At 41.4% G+C, this 21642-nt stretch overlaps 1 protein-coding gene across 10 annotated transcripts in view; it reads right to left on the bottom strand.

Moving 5' to 3' along the window:
* ARHGAP22 (Rho GTPase activating protein 22) overlaps nt 1-21642 on the bottom strand; it is a 147287-nt gene that overhangs the window by 30780 nt on the left and 94865 nt on the right. For 8 of the 10 annotated variants that reach the window (XM_052677713.1, XM_052677709.1, XM_052677708.1 and 5 more), the window contains one exon: nt 6942-7118. In XM_052677713.1, coding sequence (XP_052533673.1) covers nt 6942-7118 — 177 coding nt within the window. The remainder of the gene's footprint in view (nt 1-6941; nt 7119-21642) is intronic. The other 2 variants (XM_052677711.1, XM_052677715.1) reach the window with 1 other exon arrangement.

Genomic DNA, 21642 nt, shown 5'->3' with positions numbered 1-21642 from the left:
GCAAGGAAATGGGAAAAGAAACAGAGGGTGCATTCTTTGTTCTCAGCTCTTAAATGGTTAAAATCGAAACTTTTAAGGAGCAGAGTACCCTTCCCCTTCAGTAATCAAAGATTCCCATAACATTCATCAAAGGAATAACACAGAGAAATTAAAATACTTGCCTTCAAGCTGAGAAACACCACAGGAACATGTTTGTCCCATTAATCATACACTGGAGGATGCACAGTGAGAATCAGTGGTGTTTTAAGCCTGTCAGCTTTCAGACATGAAGCACAAACCTAAAGCTTACACAGGAGCAACCTCACTGAGCAACTGGCAGCACAGCAGGAGGTACTGGTCAGACTAGATGCTACAGGCAGCAGCCACCACCACAACTGCACGGCTACTTCGATCTCTCCATGGCACTTGTTAGCCGAGGAGGACAACAGTCTGCTATTGAAGAGAAAGAAGGCACAAGAACCACCATATTTTATCAAAAGTAAAACTGATACTTTTTGATTCTTAGCTATACAAGATATATATGAAGTTAACGACTACATTCAGACCTTTTTGATATCAGTTTGATAGCTCAGGCAGACTTACCTTCTATGGAGTTGTATAATTCTATTTTGAACCCATTTTTTACTTTTGTTTCTGTATCTTGTGACAATGAGTTTTGTAATCAATTCTGCACTGAATTAAAAACTTTTTTGCTTGTCTTAAACCTTCTGACTGTGCTCTCTTCAAATCCTCCATACTCTTGTCAGAGGTAATCTTCTTTGTAAGAGGAATCTTCTCCAATATTCTTTTCAAAGGTTTTGGTTTTTCAGTTGTGTTTTTTTGCTTGTTTTTTGAGAGAGACAGAGAAAGGGAAGGTCTTAAATTTGGACATATTTTACATCTTATCAGTTATGCAACCACTGGAGTACGAGATTCTTCCTGAGCAGAACTTGTATTAAAATTTCCACCGTGATTTGCAGGGAAGGATTGCTTCTCTCAGCCTGCTGGCAACACAATTCCTAATGCAGAACAAGATCCTGCTGGCATTCACTGCCACAAGGGTGCATTGCTGGCTCATGTTCAACTTGTCATCCATCACCATCCCAGGTGCTTTTCCGAAAAGTTGCTTTCCAGCCAGTCAAACAGAATGTGCTGGTGCCTGCAGTTATTCCTCCCTAGGTGCAGGACTGTTGAACTTCACAATGTTTCTGTTCACTTCTTTCTCCATCCTCTTGAGGTACCTCTGAATGATGGCAAAACCATCTGATGCATAAATTCTTCCTCCCAGAAACAATAAGTAAGGTTGCTGAGGGTGCATTCTGTCCCATCATCTAGGTCATTATTGAAGATGTTAAACAGTACTGGTCCCAGCATCAGACCGTGGGGTGCACCTCTAACAACTTACTTGCCTGCAGGCTGGACTTGGGGCTGCTGATCACATTCCTTCATACACTGCAGTTCAGCCAGTTTCCAGTACACTTCGCTGTCCATGTATCTACTGTATTATCCTTAAATGAGGATGTTACAGAAGACAAGTGTTAAAATCCTTGCTGAAGTCAAGATAAACAACATACGCTGCTTTTCCCTTATCCACCCAGCCAGATGTTTCATCACAGAATGTAACCAGGTTGGTCAAGCACAACTTCCCCTTCATAAATCCATCCTGGCTATTCTCATTCACTTTTTTGATCTTAAAATGTTTGGAAACAGTTTCTAGGTTTATTTGCTCCATTATCTTCCCAGCAACAGAAGTAAGGGTGACCAGCCTGTAATTCCCAGTTCTTCCTTGCCCTTACTGAAGACAGGAGTGCAACCTCCAACAACTGCATATCCTTTGTAAGATGAGCCAGCTCCCAGAGCACTTGTGGATGCACCTCATTAGGTTGCAGTGACTTGTATACACCCATTTGCTTTAAGAATTCCCTAACCTGATTACTTGCTACTGAGGAGAGAAATTCCTTGTTCAAGACTGTCCCAATGGCCTCAGGGACTGGGGACTGCTGAAGGCAAACCTCAGCGGTAAAACATGAGGTGAAGAAGACATTGAATACCGTAGCACCTTTTTCATCCTTTGTCACCAAATCTCCCATCTCTTTCAGTAGTGGGCCTACATTTTCCCTGGTCTTCATTCTACTGCTGATATAACTGAAGAAGCCTTTCTTGTTGACAATCACATCCCTCATCAGATTCAAATCCACATAGACTTTATCTTCCTTAAGTCCATTCCTGCATGCTTAGACAGCTTTTCTATATTTTCCTTAGTTCACCTGCCCCTTTTCCCACTCTTCCTGTACTTCCTTTTTCAGATTGAGCATTGTCAAGAGCTTCTTTTTAATCCACGTAGGCCTCCTTCCACCTTTGCTTGATTTCCTGCACATCAGGACTGTTCTTGAGCTTGGAGGAGAAAATCCTTGAAAACAGCTCTCCTAGACCCCTGTTCTCTCCAGGATTCTATCCCATAGGACTCTTTCAAGAACATCTGAACAGTTAAATCAACTGCTCCCCTGAGTCCCAGGGGGTTGTGACTCTACTATCTACCTTGTTGAGTGATGCCTCCAGAATGGCTCTTTTACAGATACTCAGTGTTACCTCAGGCAACTTATTTGATTGCTCAGTACTTCAAATTCCTTCTTGACAAAAAAGGAGGACAACAGCCTTTTTCTACTTCAAGTTTGTGTTGTGGTGATGGAATACACTGGGCATAAAGAAGCAATAAAAGCCCCAGATACATCTGATGGTCAGAAGAAAGAAAAAAAAAGAAAAAAAAAAGAAAAAAAAAAAGTAACTTAATCAGATCTCAGAGAAAGATCTTAGAACCTTAAATTTTTTTTCTGTTGCGAGTAGCTCAGACAGACAGCAAGACACCTGCTCCCAACTTCAGCTCTGCATCCGAACATCTATATCCACAAGTGTAACTTCCTGTAATACATCTGCCTGGGGTAAAGCTAGCCAGAATCACCTCAGATTATTCATGCATCTCCTAGTCCTAGGCAGATAACTGAACTCATAACCCCTATCATTTTTCTCTCTCTCCCCCCTTGGTTGGGCCCACCTCCTACTATGAGACAACACTGAAGAGCAAACACTGATAAGCTGAACCTGGCGCCAGCTGTCTCCATGCAGAGATAACAGCACATAGGCACAACAAACACCCAGTGCCACTCCCCACACACCTGTGGGAGCCTAAGCAAGAGAAGCCCACCCTGCAACCAAATGAGAGGGCTCTTTGAGGCTCAGGCAGGAATCCTCTAATCTGCCTCTCTAGGGGAGCCCTCTAACCAGACATGGAGCAGAAACTTGTTCTCAGTCTTCATACTGGGCAGATAGAAGAGCAGAAGTCACCTCTTTGCTCTTCTGTGATATCTTAGCATCTTAAATCCACAAATACTATTCTGTGGTCATGATGGTGTTATTGGAAAATCCCCATCTAACAGGTGGAAAAATTAAACCCCAAACTCACAAGACTTAGCATAATACCAAGTTCCTAAAGAATCTGGTATCCTTGTGGATGTGCACATCTAATAACAACATCAGATCCTTCAAAACAGTAACTTTTCTTTCACGCAGATTTTATCACAAAGACATTTACTTATGTAAAAATAGGATACCTCATTAGGCCTACGTAGGACTATCCTTACACAACTAATAATGACACTGAGATGGATATTAAATTAAACCTTGGAAAATCCTCCTCTGATTCTCAGCTCTCCTCAAATATAAAAAATGGTCTGCATAAGGTTCTGACTGCCAGCACAATCTTCCTCTGCACTGTTCTGCTGGCAAAAGAAAGAATCCACATGACAAGCTTTGTCTATATAGAGAAATTGGAATTAATGATAGCAGAGCAGCTTTCCCAGTGGACACTTCTGCACAGTCCATTGGTTAAAAAGTTGCCATCCCTCAGAAATGTTTCTTCTCATATGAAAAAAAGGCCATGGAGTTCCTTCAGAATGATTATGCTTTCACAGGTAAAGCCCTCCTCGTTTGCCTAAGGGAAGCACATTCCCTCCAACTGTTTTACTCCCCTTCCATCACAAGGAACTGATGAAAGCTTAGGATAACAAGAAGGAGGAATTAGGATAAAGTAATCGAGAAAGAAAGGGGCTGGAACATGCATTTCTGGCAGAGGAGCAAGGAGACTGCTCATGGCAAGAAACAGCAAGTAAACAGAGGGAAACATACAAACACAGCACATGGTTCACAAAATAATTCTGTCCCCATGCAGTGCTGGTCATGTGCTGGGCTATAAGATTGCTACACGCACTTCAGGGCTTTCAGCTCAGAACACTGAAAAACTCTGCTTTTGTACCACCAGGCCCAAATTCAGCTTGAGACACATTATGTTTTAAATCTTACACAAGACAAAAATGAAGAAGACATGAAAAGAGGTGAATAGATGGCAAGAGACCTCCTTAGAGTAGCCATATTTCTTCTTCAGATGGAGGTACAATCCCAATGCTGATTTAGAGTGAGGAAAGATCACCTCTCCACCTCGCTACTCCCAGTATTTTCCATACGTCCCATTTCAGAGGATGCTGGCAGGCTCACTCTCACCCAAGCCTGTGGACTAGCTATACTTCTAGCACTATGTCACAACTACAAGGCTTCCATATTAAAAAGCAACCAGAGAACAACATGACTGTAAGGCTCAGAGGGACTTTTCTAGATAAACTTTCAGTGGTGTAAACACAGAGCAAAATTTGTTCCTTTTGGAGGTAAGAAGGATCAGAGGAAAAATTTTAAACACTTTGTCAGAATGTGCTCCAAAATTTACTTGTATCAAGCCTCTGTAAAAACATTATTCCTGAAGACATAAACTCAAACATGCAGCTTACTCTAAATCTCAACTCTGAATGAGATGGCCTGGACTCAAGAATTCAGAAGCCTAAAAACTACGGAAATGGTTCCAAATTATTTTCTCCATAAACAGGACAACCCTTCTTTAAAAGAGTTGGGAATTCTAGGATTTTATTTTAAGACCACATTTCAAATGCATTCCGTATGGATTTTAGGCCTGAACATGTCTTCTATTAATGATTTTGGATCCTTGGCAGCTTGGGAGTGTTTTCTGTTTTGTTTTGTTCACCTTTAAACATAGATGATGTGTCCAGCCCAACACATAAGAAGATACCTTCAACTTTTTGATTTATATGTTTCTTCAATACATCAGCAAAGATTAAAGTGGCGCTAAGCCTCTCATTTTATCTTGGCATAATTCATTCCTACATCATATCAGCCTTCTCCAGAGCTGGATATTTACATACTAATAATGAAGCCTGCATTATAATTCCTAACTCCCATTCCTTTAGCGTCATATATTAAAAAGTGTCGATAGATAAGACTTGGCTCTCCAATTAGCAGCGGTAGCAAAGCAGATTTCAAATTATTCAATCAAAACAGAGACAGCTATGTTTAGAGTCCTCCCACAATTGAGGTAGGCTGGGATTTCACCTTGCTCTGATTCTGACGAAGGAGGGATAGTCTTGATCATTTAGAAACAATGATTTGGATGTTTTAACTATCTCCCAGTTATTGGCATTCTTATAAACATGTTGTGAGGAGAGACTGAGGATCCAGTTCCATGGTTTGTTTAAGCCAACTGAAGCGTGGGCTGTAGCCAGAATGAACAAGCATGCCCTTCTCCACCCCACCACCCTCACTGTGATAGAACTGCTGCTATTCCTGCCTGCACAGCTGGGCGAAGAAGACAATCCACCTTAAAGCTAATTCACTCCCACTTTTTTTTTTCTCCCGAGTCATTCCCCCTTGCACAGCATAACCACTGGTATCAGCAAAACCAAATGTGGTGGCAACATAGTTGTAAGGTGGGAGAAGCCCACTGCAGGTAGTACACAGTCAGTTGAGAGGAGTGCTGAAACCATAGGATAAGAATCTGTTCACGTAGCATTGACTGCAGAGTATAACAGACATAACAAAGCTAGATTTAGGCCTGCTGAATTTGAGCAGCAAGGCAGAGAGCTAAGGCCAGTCTGATCAGCCATGTTCTTGAGTAGCTTTGATCCAGAGATAAAAACTCTATACACAATTTCAGTTCTTTCCAACTATGCTTCACTTCTACAGGGCAGCTTAAGCCAGCTGGATCTTCTTAGCAACCTTAGTTCAGCCAAATTCAATTGCACTGATCACTTTTTTACCCTGGATTCGGGAATTAGTAATTTAATTTCAGAAAAGCTAATTGTATTATTTAACTCTTATCTAGCTCTTTTCATCCTTAAATATCTTCATCCTTTATCTTTAACCTCTTAAAAGAGGCTGATATCTCTATTTACACATGATATCACTATCTGCGTAGATGCCCATCAGTAGCCACTTCAAAGTGTTGCTACCACTAACAGCGAACCTAGCAGAAAACATCCGTGAACACTTGTTCTGTACCACACTGTTAAAACGTCCACCTAATCTTACAACATGAGAATTTGAAGACTGTAGTACAGTATCAACATTTTTGTTCATTTTAAATACAGGGACTATCTACTATGGTATACTTTACAGGTGCTCTCTCAACTTGACCCTGTTCTTTTTCTCCCACAGTCAAGCCAGTGGAAGCTCAGTCTTCTCAACCAGGCCCAGACCAAATAAAGAGTTTTGCAGCCTCTGCCTTCGAGGAGGTTAAAGATGGGCATCTGCCCTTGAAGTGGAAGCCAGAGATAACTGGACATACTCTTTTACAACTACAAGAATAAGGGAGATCCACAGAGTAGTTATCAGCTTTAAGAAAGTGGACATTGACAATAGAAACGTTTTTGTTATTATCACCATTTCTGACTGTAAGTAATACAGTGTGGATGTGACCTCCGCTTCCATTCCCTTCCATCCCCTGGCAAAAAAGCCTAGCCCAATCTCCGTGCTGTAAAACACTTCAGACAATCAAGAGATTATCTAGGCATCTCAGTGATTTTACAGTGTTACACATATCCTAGTATCACAAGAATATGTTTTACCTTGAGGCAAATGTTTTAATTTATGTGCATGTGAGCTATTTGCAATACCTCCACCAAAAGGAGCCCATATAACCCGTCGGATGGCTTTCACCCAATCTTCCATTTCATTCTGGGAATTAGCCATGAGCAGGAAAGCTTCATGATTGACAGGCATCTTTTCCCGGTCTCCTGCACCACCTGAAAGATAAAACATAAACTTATTTTAGCTTCTAGCTCACAAGAGAACAATTAATGTTTAAAACTACTAGAATTCTGGGTCAAAATTATCAAGTTATTATTTTAATTGAGCTGTTTAACACACAGTTCCTACTCATATGCTGCAGCACTCAAAAAGCAGGTCGATAAGAATTCAAAGCTGAAGTAAAAAATGTGCATTTCCAGTCAAGAACTTGGAGATATTGTGCCTTCTGCCCCAGCAGTAAACAAAGGGAGACCATAGGCTGTAGGACCCTGCAGAAGGAGCTCAAAATTAATTTCATATATCTATGCTGAGGTGCTGAGATATCCAGAAGGAGGGGTCAAGGGAATCCTAGGACAATTCAGTGTTTGAGATACTGAAGTTGCAAGACCATCTGCTCTCCTCAAGTCCCTAAAAATGTATGGTCTTGATATAGAAAGAGACACATTCTGGTTTTGGATCCAATCCAGCCACAATGTTTTAGAAAAGGAAGTAGGACTTGGGAACACAAATCTAATTCTCCAGCTTGAAGAACCTTAGGAGCTATTAACAATGGCATGTGATATCACAGAAAGTACTGACCAGAATACTAGCTGCAGTCAAGCTGTTTCTTACAACAGTCATTTGAGGATGCTCTAATATTTAAAACACTTATACATTTATTTTATTTTATTTTTTTTTCTGAGTACTTCAGCCAGTTTAAACCTTCCCCTCATCTCTCATTTTACATCCCAGAGCTGGATACAACCAAACGGGGCCATACGGCTTCATTAGAGCAGCCTATATATAAAGAAGATGCTGATCTTGTCCAATGTAGCAGCTGCATCACCAGTGGCCTGAAGCTTAACCATCACTATGGAAACTGTCTCTGTGGCAAAGCCAAAGGCATCACAACTGCTGTACCGTTGCCATCTCCGGCTTATGCAGCTTCCAATACCTTGCAGCAAGCTGGAGCCGCCAGTCTGCACTGAGCAGCCAAAGCTGCCTGTCCATGGGATCCAGAGATAAGAGCAGTATACAGTGGTTTCTGCACAACTAACTTATATATGTGGCTCATAAATTCTCACTAATCTGGGGGAAGGAGCAAGCTGGAGGCTGCCTGCAAGCCATGGAATTGCTTTTTTTCACTATTAGGTGACTCCTGGCCTATCATCACCCACTGACTATGTGTTGATTTGCAAAGCGAAAAGAGTAGCGTGAAATGTGTTGGGAAAGATTTTGTGGCAATTCAATGAACAAAGGAAACTGAGGCAATCTTTCAGTAAAGAACAGAGATGACAGGCCACCTGGAACTAGGCATGCAGCTTAGGAAACAAAGGCAGGATCTGTTTTCCTCACATATATCCAAATTAGGATTCCTTCCTTACAGCACCCTCCCAGACAGTCTCCCATTTTGAATTTAATGAATAATTCATATTCACAGAATCACAGAATATCCTGAGTTGGAATGGACCCATAAGGACCACGGAGTCCAACCCCCGGCTCCACACAGGACCATTTCAATTCCAAACTCTACATCTGAGAGCAGTGTCCAAGTACTCCTCAAACTCCAATGCTTGGGGCTGTGCCCACTGCGCTGTACAGCCTGTTCCATGCTCACCATCCTCTGGTGCAGAACTGTTCCCTAACCCCCAGCTGCCCTCCCCTGACACAGCTCCATGCCGTTCCCTCTGCCACTGACAGCAGAGCTCTGCGCTGCCCTCCGCTCCCTGTGAGGAGATGCAGCCGCTATGGGGGCTCCCCTCAGCTCCTTGCTCTGTGCTGAGTAAACCCAAGGACCTCAGCCATACTCCCCACACACCCTGCCCTCTAGACTCTCTCTGCGTACCTCCTTTGTCCACTTCCTAACAGCCCTTTGTCTTTCTTAAACCGTGGCACCCAAAAACTGCACATTAAGACATGCAAAGCAGAATAGCTGCAAGAGGAACTGAACACCAAGCTATGTTCTGGCTGCAGTATCCACCCCAGATTTAAAAGCAGTATACAACCTGGACCTGTGCTTTTCCTTTGGCCCTCTTCCAGGCCCTGACAGGTTACAATGCCTCTGCACTGCCAGGCTCAAACGCTCCAAAAACTCATTTCTTCATTTACTCCAACTCTTTTTTCTCTACCTACAGAGCCAAAAGCCATGGGAAACTCTTCTGCAGGGTCTCTCTTCACTCCTCTAGAACTTCTTTTTACCCCAGTTTCCAATAGTCCTGGCTGAGAGACACAATCTCAGTGATCTCAGTGTTGCAGTGAAATGAGATGGGCAACTAAGCACCAGACCTCAAAGGACTCCACTCACCCCATAACAGACACCTCTTCGCTTTATTTCACTCCCTAAGTAACACTACACTAGCCACTTTCACCTCAGTCAGACACACAATATTCTGGCTGACTTCCAGCTATCCCCTTAGTTTCCTTCTTAGCTTTAAAGCCGTATTTTTATTACCAGCAACTGTGAACCTTATAGTCAAGGCATTCATAGCTGCCAGTTGATTTGGATATATCTTGGCCTTGAAAAATGGGCTGTTTAGCTCTGCTGTAGTCTATTAGAGCATCCACGTATTTGTAAGTGCATGTGCTGAATGGGCCATACTGCCAGCAAACAACTGAGTCTGGTCAAGATAAAGCAGATCCCATTCTTAAATTTAAAATGAAGTCTTGCTCAGCTAAACCACAAAGTACAAGAAGAGAGACTTAGTTCAGAATGAATTACAGACTGCAAATTTTGCAAGAACAGTTGAACTAGTGCATGCAAATGTTGCCATGTGAAGCATAACAAGCAGAGGAAAATGAAGACTACATCTGACTGAACTTCTGCAGAAGTGGCATCTCAGCATTTTCCCCTGAATCACTGCACCACAGGAACCTGACTGCAGCTCTTTGGCCCCTAAAACATTACATCAAACCTGACAGATGCCTTCTAAATTTTTTTGGACGTTTTTCAGGCAAGCATTTAGGGAAAAATATTTGTATTTCTATTAGAGACTGTAAAAAGTAAGAACAGGATGGGAAACAAAACAATTCCTGTGCATGCTGTGGAACCTAGGCTCGAGACTGCCAAAAACTGCACATCCAGCTCCTCTGCAGTTAGCTTTCTCCCACTGAATTCTAACTTGCAGCAGTCACTAATCACAAGAGTACAAGCAAATAAATACAACTCTATACAGGGACACTGGTGTACAAACCAGAACTTCAGAACTGCTTCTCAGAGAAAGCCTCATATGTTAGCATAAGATGAATAAGCATTGACAGAGCAAGCAGACCCACCTATAAATAACTCTTTTATGACTTTCTAATCTTATTCCTTTCTGCACATTGCTGGCTCCTTTCACTACTACACCACTGAGGCAACGAGCAGAATTAGAGCTCCCTAAAGTGCAAAGTTCAGGTGCTTGTCTATGTTGTAGAACTTGACTGCTTTTGAGTTTCAGTAATTTCAAGAAAGAGAAACAGCTAGACTCAAATATTTAGATCTTAAAAGCAAAACAAAAAACTTCCTTTCCGCTACATCTTCTATAGAAATCCAGAACACTGTTGGAAATTCACAAATGCTTTCATTTCCGAGCTCAGACACAGAAGAGTAGTTTCAGATTTGAACTGAAACTACACAACACAACTGAACAATTCAAACACTGAATGGATTCAAGCATACTTATCTTTAGGAAATGGAAATCAATTTTAAATCCTTCTGCCTAGAAATGTTTGGATATGGAATTTTAATGTTGCCCACACCAGTGACAAGAAGCTCACTGTCAGACGCTGCACCTCTTTTTCTGCCCCACAGGGATCTGCTGCCTGGACTGAGCAGCTGAGAGCCTCCAGCCCTGCAGCACAAAACCACTGCTGCTGCACAAAAGAAACAGGGCCCTGCCTCCTCAGCACCACTATGCGAGGAACAGTCTGCTAACGATTTTAAACACAGACCAAGGCTTTCCATTCCTTTGAACAGATTTTCTCACTCATCTTTAATCAAGCCTCACTCAAACAAGATTGGCCCTCAGAGACCAGCTCTGCTTAGCTCAGGACTGCCAGGGGCAGCATCCCAGCCCTTCCCAGAGTTACTTTCAGCTCCACATCAGAGGAAAATAAAACTGCCTGCCAACACAGTGTGCAAGCACCTTGATGCCACTGTGTTTTGGTATGCGTTCACCGGAAGGCACAAAGCTTAAGACTAACATTATGCCATATGTACCCGTCCTGCCTGTGCTCCTGCCCAGAGATCTCAGAACAGCCCTCCCTCTATACAGCTGTTTCCAACGAGAAAACATTGGAAGCCTTGAACTATTTGTGAAGCTAAGCCTTACATCCTCTTTCTCAGTGTAGAAACAGAAATTCAGCAGGAGTGGGACTGGACTTCCATGTAGGAGGTGGTCCTGCCTCGCTGTGCGTAAAAAGAGGAACATTTGCATTCTCAAGCAAAGCTGCTTTCAGATTCTGCTGAAGTTGGCAGCTTCTTGTTTTGTTCAGATCATTTCCCTCCCTCCTCACCACATCGGGTTTGCCTTTCCCCCATTTTTTACATAGTTCTGCCTACTGATGTGTTTATGTATTGTCATCATATCAACTTCACTGAACATTTACATAACTATAAATGCTTGTGTGTGTGTGTGTGTGTGTATTTACATGTTTGCACTGCTTTGGTGTGGATAGCAGAGTGGCATTTCCAGTAGGGTGAAACTGAGTTGGCCATGCACATGTTGCTGCAGCATAAGGGGAGGTAAAAGGCAGTTTCAAGGCTGAGTTATGAAAGTGCTAGTGTCTGGGAAAGGCAAGGCTCAAAGGACATGCTTGCCCTCAATACTACAAGTAGTGACGGGCAGTCTTTGATTGCAGACAAGCAGCAACAAAGATCTTGACAAATGGACAAAAACTAACAGCCAACAGCTGAAGAGAACGATTGCAATGAGTCATCTTCTCTACCTGCTCTTCATGATTGTCCTAAAGGTGAGGATCAGATTCAGGGTTCTGAGGTCCCCTTATAATGTAAGAAGCTGAAAAAGGAGGGAAATGAATGTTGTCAAGGTGAAGGGCAGTCGTACTGGGGGAAAAAAAAAATCTTTCTTTGCACAGTAAGAAAAACCAATAGCCTTGATCTTTGGATTATGAAAAGGGATGGAAGAAATATTAGTAAGTAAGCAAGAGGTCATTAAGAGTGCTTGGATTAGACACATGAAACTTCACTCCATTTTGTCAGCCATTGCCTTTGATTCCAGCTAACCCTCTGTCTTGAGCACTCCTCTTCTGCATTGGCCCCAGATTTTCTAAGAGCATGAAATAATGTAACATATCTGAACATTGAGTTAACTTGCCCTCTCAAGTATGCAGTTTAAATTTCAGTACGCTCAGTGTTAATTCTACCTTTTTTCTGGTGTTTCCCCATTCCCCCTCCTAATGATCCTTCAAAAGAAGGAAAAGCTTTCAAGGAATAGAAAACTGCCCTTGAAATGCTCTATTTAGGCTACATGAGAAAAAGCTGCAAAAGAAAACTGAAAGAGCCAAGAAGCAGAAGACCAAAATCATGGAAAATTTAAAGGAGCTACAAGAGAATAATAGCAGAATTAAGCAGTACAGTGAACAATGACATCTACCTGCAGTGTTTTCCATGTTTTTATCTAAATACAGACCCTTATATACATATATACACACACACATACACGAATACATGGGATACCCAAATTTGAAGTTGATTTTGAGAGTAAACTTGCCATTCACATTTTTAAAATCTTACACAGCACACAAATAAAAGAAACATGCTTTGGATGAAAACCAATTTATTCTGTCTTGGTTTACTTTTTCCTAAAGAAACATGTATTATTTTTGGTGAATAGGTATTTTATTTCCATAGCTTGGAATCAGTTTGAGGGGCCTTTCTTTTGGTTGCAGCAATGAGGAAAAAAATCTTAAATACCTTTTGCTGAACACAATAGATGTAGCTCATAAATAGACATGCTTTAAGTTTTCTTGGAGGAAGAAAATTTAGAGGTATGCACTAAACTCTAATTGACTTTCCAGTCAAATATGAATCCTAATTTCCTTAAACACTTTTAAATCCCTCAGGCTTAATGCTAGTTAAAGTAGATTATCAAATTTTCAGATGTTGTAGCAAAGAATTTTCTTGAGTCCCTAAGTGATTTTCAGATCTCAGATCTTAGACCTTGTCCCAGAAAATACGGGCAGTCTAACAGCCTAAAGCCACTGCTGTTCATTACCTAACTCAGAGGCCTTGTCACCTGTCCTCCCCCTTCTTCATTTCTGTGGCTTCAGACCAGTATTGCAGTGAATTTCAGATACCATTAAACAGGTTTAAAGAAGCACCAGTAAAGAGATTAAGGCTCAGAATTATGGTTTCTTATGCAAAAATTCTGACAAGACTTAACATGAATAGAGGCACTACAGATTTTCCGTACTGATACATAAGCTATAGAAAACCCTTAAAAACTTGAGGCTAGCATTTGGTTTCAGTTGTCAGAATCAAGTATATGATTTTTAAAAATATAAGCAGTAAATACAGATTTGGTTAAATCTTTCATCTTTTATACATAAAAATGGTATCAAGTGAACTCGACCTTTGTTTTGTTTTTAACTCCTGCCTGGAAATTCCTTTCTTGGTAGGCGTCATCTGCATTGCTCTGGACTTGCCAATTAAAGTAGAGGAACAGGTTAATGCTATCATTCACTTAGAATAACCTCTTTCTTTTCAACAATCTGAAATTCTGTGAGGATACCACTGTTTGACCTAGGATGTGCTGCTCACTGTGGCTGCAACATACAGTCTGAACTTAGTTAAGCTGAATGTACAACTATGGGAGGACCATCTCCACTGGAGCAGCCAAACAATTAGGGCTGAGATGAGCCCAGGTATAACAGGCATCTGCTGAATACATTATTTTTCTCAAGGACCAGCATCTTCCTTGCACCAACACAGCTCAGGCACCACTCCCTCCAGATCCTGCCCACAATTACCTTGCTCCATAAAAAGAAGGACCATTGACTAAGATCCTGCTGGCTCCCTGACCACAAAGGTTTCTGGGGCCTGTGAAAACATGCTCTCAGCTGTGTTTAAGCATTGTTATTACTTTGAGATATATTCATGTCAGCTTCTTCTAGGTAACAGAAAATGAAGAAACCTCTCCGAGATGTTCACATTTAGTTTAGGAAGCCAGAAGGACCATTTTGCATAGGAATTTATCAGTGATAACACAAAGAGAAACTACTGAACCACCAATTGCTGGGAGCTGCATGAAACCACTTTGCCTCTGCTGTGACTTGTGTGTTGCATCCTGAGTGGGATTGCTAAAGTAACTACACTCTAATTATCTCCAATTATGCTTCAGGGGTGAGGCTGTAAAATAATTGATAGTTTGATCAAATCAATTAAATCCTTGTGGCTTGATTAAAATCATGTTTCCTGGTAGGAAATCACTGTGCAGACTAAGTATACTGACTTTCAAACCTGAATCATAGTAGAAATAACAGCTTCTTAGGTGGAGCTCTCAGTGCACAGTGTCGTGGTCACTGTGTATTGAAGCAATACCTGCTGACAAAGCAGAAAAATACAGGGTACAGCATTGCTTCTTCTGATACCAACATTATTTGACTGCCAAGCAACAGGTATCTGGTCCTTGGAATCAGTCACACTCTGCCAAAACAAAAGCTTCTACAGGAAAACAAGGTGTTGGGAGCCCAGGCATATTTGTGGTTCAGGTTCTTTCATTTGCTAAAAACTCTTCCTTCAAAGCCTATTTGACACCACCAGCTGTTAGAAGGCTTATTCATTCTTCAAAGACATTCATCTTATGGAATGTCTTTCTTAAAATGACAGGCAACCTTTGCTCCTCTGTACAGGGGGAAAAAAAAAATTTCTTCCCCTCCAAAAACCACCCCAGTCCTGAAAAAAAAAAAAAAAATGAAGTCTGAGGTCTCAAGTGAGGGTGATGAGGGGGAGATAGAAAAGGTTGTGCAGCTTTTTTCTCCAGCATGTTCCACAGACAGCCTTGTACCAACAGGAGGATGCTTTCCCTCACCCTCCTTTCTCCCAGTCCAGAAAACTAACTCTTCAGCCTTTCCTCAATACACCCAAGATCTACAAAACTGCAGTGAACTCAACCCTTAAAAATGATGAAACGTGCATCTGCCCAACCTATGTGCACCTCTGACCCTGTGTGTCCTTGTCATTTGATCTGGACTGAAGGGACAGGCATTTTCTGAGGCCAGCAGAAGACATGCACTTGGGTGTCTGCTAGCAGAAGGATTGTGCCAGCCCCTGCAGGACACATTGCAGAATGCACAGAAGACAACTAGGAATCTGAGGGCACAACGAAATGACAGATGTATAAATGAAAGACTCAGAAAATAGTGGTACATCTATGTAAAGCCAGCCACACGGCTCAGCATGGTTCTCCAAGGCAGCAAGTGCTAGAAGTACCCTTCTGAAGAACGTATCAAATTATGTTTTCCAACTGTGGTTATGTTTACACACTATTTTAAGGAGGAAATTCCTTCCTGACCAAAGATGATGATCCTTCATGTTTTGAAATACCTGAATGAAGATGACTGGATAATTTTTATGCATTACCAAGTAACCGCAAGCAATTTTCTAGCTCTCAAATTTCTTCAAATTTTTAACACTAAGGACAACAGTTGAGGGAAATTTTAAATTCTGATGAGCAGTGAGTTACTACAACATTAGAATAGCAAAATCAATTATTATTATTATTTTTTTAAACAATTTCACACTGGAAAGATAACATCCAACTTCTATATTCCCCTGGGACTGTTGGGCTCATATTTTCCAGGTATGCTCACTGATAGGAATGAAGTGCCTCTCGTGCCTTTTAAATAAGTCTCTCTAAAACTATCTTCTTCTCCCCCTTGCTTCTTTCTCATAAGCCTAATTGTTCTTTTCCTCTGCACCTAACTCCACAATGAAACTCGAAAATAGTGAGAAATTCTTTAAAAGACCATCATCTGCCATCTTAGTCAGTGCTCGGGACTCTACATGAAGCAGAGCAGAGCTGAAGCCATCAGCTGGTACGGTTTCAGCTGCAGAGAGCAGTGCTCTCAGCTAAGCCAGTACAGACTCTGTTTCTTTGTAGAATGAATACAGAGTTCTTCAGAAAATCAAGCCAACCAATTACAAACATTATTTTCTTCAGCGAAGTGACTGAAGCTTTACAAGCATGGTTTTGGCAGCAGAAAATACATGAACTGTCATTAAGGACTTAACACTTTCAGACTTTGTTTTCAAAAAAAAAAAAAAAAAAAAAAAAAGCTATTTATTACATTAGTGCAGAAAAGGAATTAAAATGCAAAAGAATATATACTGTGTGCCTTTCATAAAATATTAGCAAGTTTTGGGGAAAAAAACTAGCATTACTGATTTAAAGCAGAATTTAAATGCTACATGAGATATTCTGATCCAAGTCTTCCTACAGTTTGCATAGAATGGCAGTTTTACAGCAGTCTCCTTCTATATCTGGCTAAGTGCTGGTTAACCAATGCATCTTCTAAACAGGACTGTGCAACACACATTACTTTTCACTTATGACAATAGTGCTGACTGGCAAAAAGGACAATCAGTACTTGTCACTTAGGCTAAGCATTACAGACTTGGAACACACTCATGGATGGCTATTGGAATTGAGGTTATGCTGATGCACAAAGCAGGGCCTCAAATCTTTGTGCTTTAGGACAATTGTCAATGGGCTACTAGCAGAATAAAGCTATAGAAAAAACAATTTACTTCTCTCCATCCAGTGGCAATGGACATATTCCTCCTTGTTAACAGTATTATCAAAAAGCCCATAAAAGTTCATTTAAAGTGGTTAATCATTAGCAGATTAACTTCATTAAAAAAAAAACAAAAAACAAAAAACACCAAAAAAACTTGCTGATTTAGATATGATTTAAACAATAAATGAAAAAAGCCTGGTATGTAAGCAACAACTCATCGTAAGAAATGTCTTCAGCGGTGGACTTTCCCCACTGAGATTAAAGGGAGTATTGCACAGGATGCCCTTCTCTAAGATTCAGTTTCCCAGAGGAAGCCCAGTCTGCAGCACTCACTGCCATTAAAGCATACTAGGATATTACAGATGTACGTACCCTTCTGTTCTGTTACATCCCAATGCCTTTACAGGATATGCCAAAGGCCTGCTCATAGGCAATGTCTATTCTGCCAGTTAACACATTCACCTCTACATTGTACACACAAGTAATAAAGCCCAGACTCCAAGATCCACAGTACACTGCCAGAAGGCCTTCCAAAACAACTTATGCTACTATCTAGAGTTTGTAGTGATTTGTGGAGCAAATGTATCAAAGCAGGAGTGCCAACAAACTAACAAGTCTCTGTTCTGCTTCAAGCAAAGGCTGATGACCAAAGCTTGATCATAAGCCTTGTAAGTGGCTCTGGTTTATTAACAAGGCAACCTAGAGGAACCTAGGAGTCATGAGAACACATCCCACAGGTTCTGAAGTCTGCACAGGAAATTCATTCCAGTGCAAGAATATATTTGCAGCATGAATGTTCACATCGGCTGGCCAAACTCTGTAACTGTTCTCCAAAGTTATTTGCTGCAGCAAGAAACGTTATTCTGTGAAAAGTCTCTTTGGAGAACTGGGAATATTCAGAGGCTACATTTTCTCTCAGCTGAGGATCAAGTACCAAGTAAAGGGACGGGCAGGTATACTGCGTGCAATTACATGTGTGTATTCCATACGTTCTGCTGAGGAAAGCCAACTGTCAGTATGTTTTATGACATTCAAACAGAGATGACAAAATTGTTTTTTCAAGAAACTGTAAAGCTTTGCTTTCTGTATGTTGTGATAAAGAACTCACACACAAAACCTTCCAGTTGGGCTGCCAGAGTGACATTAACTACAAAAATTAGATCTGATTAGACTGATTTAGACCGCAGAAATCTTAGCACTTGGATAAGTGCAATGGAATATCAGCCTTAATGCTTAGCATATTCTCTTAAGACAATGAATTTGGGTATTCTTATGCTGCCAGTAAAGCCATTCTGACCATGCTGATTTCGGTGGCCCTGCCTCACAGATGTGTTTAGCTCACTTCATGCACTGACGAGAGAAGGCAGCAGGGTGCATCCACCTTGTGAGCCTCTGACTCTTCACCTTGCTCCTTCCTGAGAGCACAAAACTGTACACAGCCATCACAGACAGTGAATTATAAGAATTTTTGTCTTTGCAGTCAAAGGCAGGATAATAGACAGAGGATGGGAATATGCTGAGCCAATAGCATGGTACACACCTGCTGAGCTGCTGCCTCTTTAATATTAGATTAAAACAGTGGCTTTCCACATAATGAATTATGTATCTACAATGAAGCTGTGGTGCACAGGGAGCCAGGGAAGCTCTGGAAATAGAAGCAGCATTTGGTCTAATGGTCTACATGGCTGGAAAACATCACAGACGGCTTTATGATTTGTCTGAACACCCTTGTCTGGTAGCAGAAGGTATCAGAGGCAAGTATATCAGCTGCTCCTCTTTCCTTCCCTGTTTATTATTGAGAGCAAATGTGTATTTGAAAGTCTCTAAAAGAACATATAAGGAGGGGAATCATAGCTTTAAGCTTGCACATCTTGTGACTGCAACCAATTTTTAAGACAAAGAAAGTTGCTTATCACTATTATTTTTATTTCACTGGTCCACAGCATGAAAGTGAAAACCCATAGATGTCATATACTAAGCGTACTAATGCCTTGCCATTCTGGTCTCTGCTGTACTAACCAGTTGCATTTAAGAGAGAGACAGACTTACACAGAGGAGGCTTAATAATTCTCTTCTCCTGTTTAATGTAAACTAGATGGTACGTGTACACAGGCATGAAAGAATTACAGAAAAATGATTACAAAGAGTGTGCATGTATGCAAATACATACAGTAAAACACTCTGTGCTTACAGATGTTCTAGGCCTGTCCATGTTGAAGTCTAAACACATCAGTGAAGTCTGATTCTCAAAAGGAGACATGGCATAAATAGTTTTTCATATCATATACCTTACATTAAGGCTCAGCTCCCTCCAATCCAGTTTTGTTACTCCTGTCCAATTACAGATATCCAATACAGCTCAGATAAAAATAGTAACATCAACTACAAGCAGTCTTATAATAAGGACATACAAATGGAAGTTATTTTGGTGAATGTTTAAATTAATAGAGATCATATATGTTGCACTGCTGCAATACTTGTCACAGAAATAAACACCAGAGTTTCAGTTTTAACTAAGGAGAAACAGGCACAGAGAGGTTAAAATTATTTCCTGAAGTTATATTGTGCATCAGCAGGGAAATGCTTTCTCTGTACTAAAAAGAAACAGTTTTCAATTTCCACAGTGTGAAATTCCTACACATCAATGCAGACCTGAGATAGAAGGACATTAAACGATTGCAGGATGGTATTGGCTATTCAGTAGCAGAGGCAGGAATGAAAAACAAATCTACTACTTCCAGGCACCCTGGATTAACCAAACACTGATAATCACACAGAAAGGAATACTTTCTGAACATTTGTGGTGTACAAGTGCAAAGGCAACATCAGTCCTAGAAAGCAGAAAGCAAAGAATGAGGTGGAGCAAGCTGAACAGCATGAAGATTGCTCCTCCAACACTCTCCAAAGTAGTGCTCTTGAAATAGGAAAGCCACGTTAGAAATTAAGAGTATGTTGTGTCTTGAAAACTGCTTCCTCACTCAGCAGCCCTAGTGGTTGCCTGGCACATCCTCTACTTGGAGAGCTTTAACTCACAAGCTGAAGTCACTGTTCTTTCAACAGCACACGCACGGCTCATTGAGAGTCACAGCAGTGTGTTGGCCAACTCTGCCTCTCAAGCACTGCACTTCTTGGCAGCCTCTTTGTCTGGTGAGCCCAGAGCTCCAGAGAGAGCATGGCCTAGATCACACAGATGCCTAGATATTGGTTGGATAAAGCCCCAGTTTCACTCAGATTTTAATAGTGATGAAGGATGCTTGCACCAGAGCCATATGACTCTGCAAGTGTTTTGCTGAATGACAGGCATGACTCTCCGGGGCCCTGCCAGTCCCTTTAGCACCCACAGGCCCATGGAACTCAGCACTCTGCTTCCTAGAGTCACCAACTGCTCAACACAGTAGCATGCAGCCGTGACCCACACTGCACCAGCTTCTACCAAAACATGCCTTGATCTCAGGTACAGCGTCACAATGTGTTTGCATCTTGCTACATTGCCAGAGTATGAAAGGAATTTATTTGTAGGGATTTTAAGTCTAATTTCTTGGTGAATCTTCCTGGCAAATAATACCCTGCATGGTTCAAGAAGTAACTCAGCCCCACTTTCTGCCTCATCATGAGGCTCTTGTTCTGTTTTCTTCGCTAGAGCAAACACCATACACATGGAAAAGAAAACAAAAAGGGTCATGTTATATTGTCTGAGCTGCAGAGTAGGAAATAAAGCCGCACCACAATCCCTATGTCCCTCTAATGATGAAGCTATCAAGTTGCTCTTCCCTCATCTCAGCCCTACTAGGTTGAACTGGTGATGCATGGCTGACCAGATGAAGTACTAACATGAGGGCTTCATTTCACATGATTGTCAGATGTAAAGCACCTTTACTTCCAGTCCCTACTCCCTTCAAACCACAACACTGTAGGGTTTGAACACTTTCACTGAGATTGCCTCTTCCTAACACGCATAAAATCATCCACACTGCAAGCACATCAGAGGAGGAAGACAATCCAGCACAGGAAATAGGTGATGCAGCAGAGCTCAAGCCCAAATCTCACTTGTCCTCACCCCCAGGGGTCTACCAAGAGAGAAGCACTGAGCATAGCAACAGAATACATTTAAAGTCCTATAGCTCGTTATCACACAAAGAGACCCAAGCAGCAGCCAAGCACCCTGATGTTGCTGGGTGTGCTCTGTTCTTCCCAGGCAGCAGTAGCAGCCAACAGTTTCTCCAAGAGCAGCAGCTATGCGGCCTGTCTGCTGCATGTGGCATCGTCCCCAGCAACCTCATTTTCTAAGCACAAAGAGGAAGCCCACAACATTAAAGAACACTCTGTCCTTTGAAGTCGAGATTTTTTGGCTTGCCTGGCTACAAATAAAAACTGTGTCTTAATCATCCAGCTTTGAAGTCTTGTAAATCTACAGCTGCAGTAAAGTTGGCAATAAAACATGCAATATTATTATTTTTGCATTAAAGAGGAAAAGGCTTCACCAGAACTGAAACTTATTTTCTCCATTGGAAATCAAGAGTAAGAGAAAATCAACAGAGACTCACCAGATAAGAGACAATTCTGACCGTATGGTATTCTACACTCTAATTTTGAGGGGTTGTGAGCCAGCGTTCAGTGAACAGACAAAGACAGAGAGAAATGTTAATGTAGGAGGATTTAGGATGGAACAGTTTTAACAACAGGCTGCAGGTAGTGATAAATGTTCTTCATTGTTTTGATGTCTTGTTTAGTGTGGGTGGGGGTGTAAGTGTTAGGAGTTTGATGTTGCTAAACGCTGGCAATAGGGGAAACAAGTGAGTTGTT

The sequence above is a fragment of the Tympanuchus pallidicinctus genome, unplaced genomic scaffold (genome assembly GCF_026119805.1).
Source record: "Tympanuchus pallidicinctus isolate F22 unplaced genomic scaffold, pur_lepc_1.0 scaffold16, whole genome shotgun sequence".
NCBI classification, from domain to species: Eukaryota; Metazoa; Chordata; class Aves; order Galliformes; family Phasianidae; genus Tympanuchus; species Tympanuchus pallidicinctus.
The sequence above is the reverse complement of the archived record's forward strand: the minus strand, read 5'-3'. Positions and strand labels throughout refer to the sequence as shown.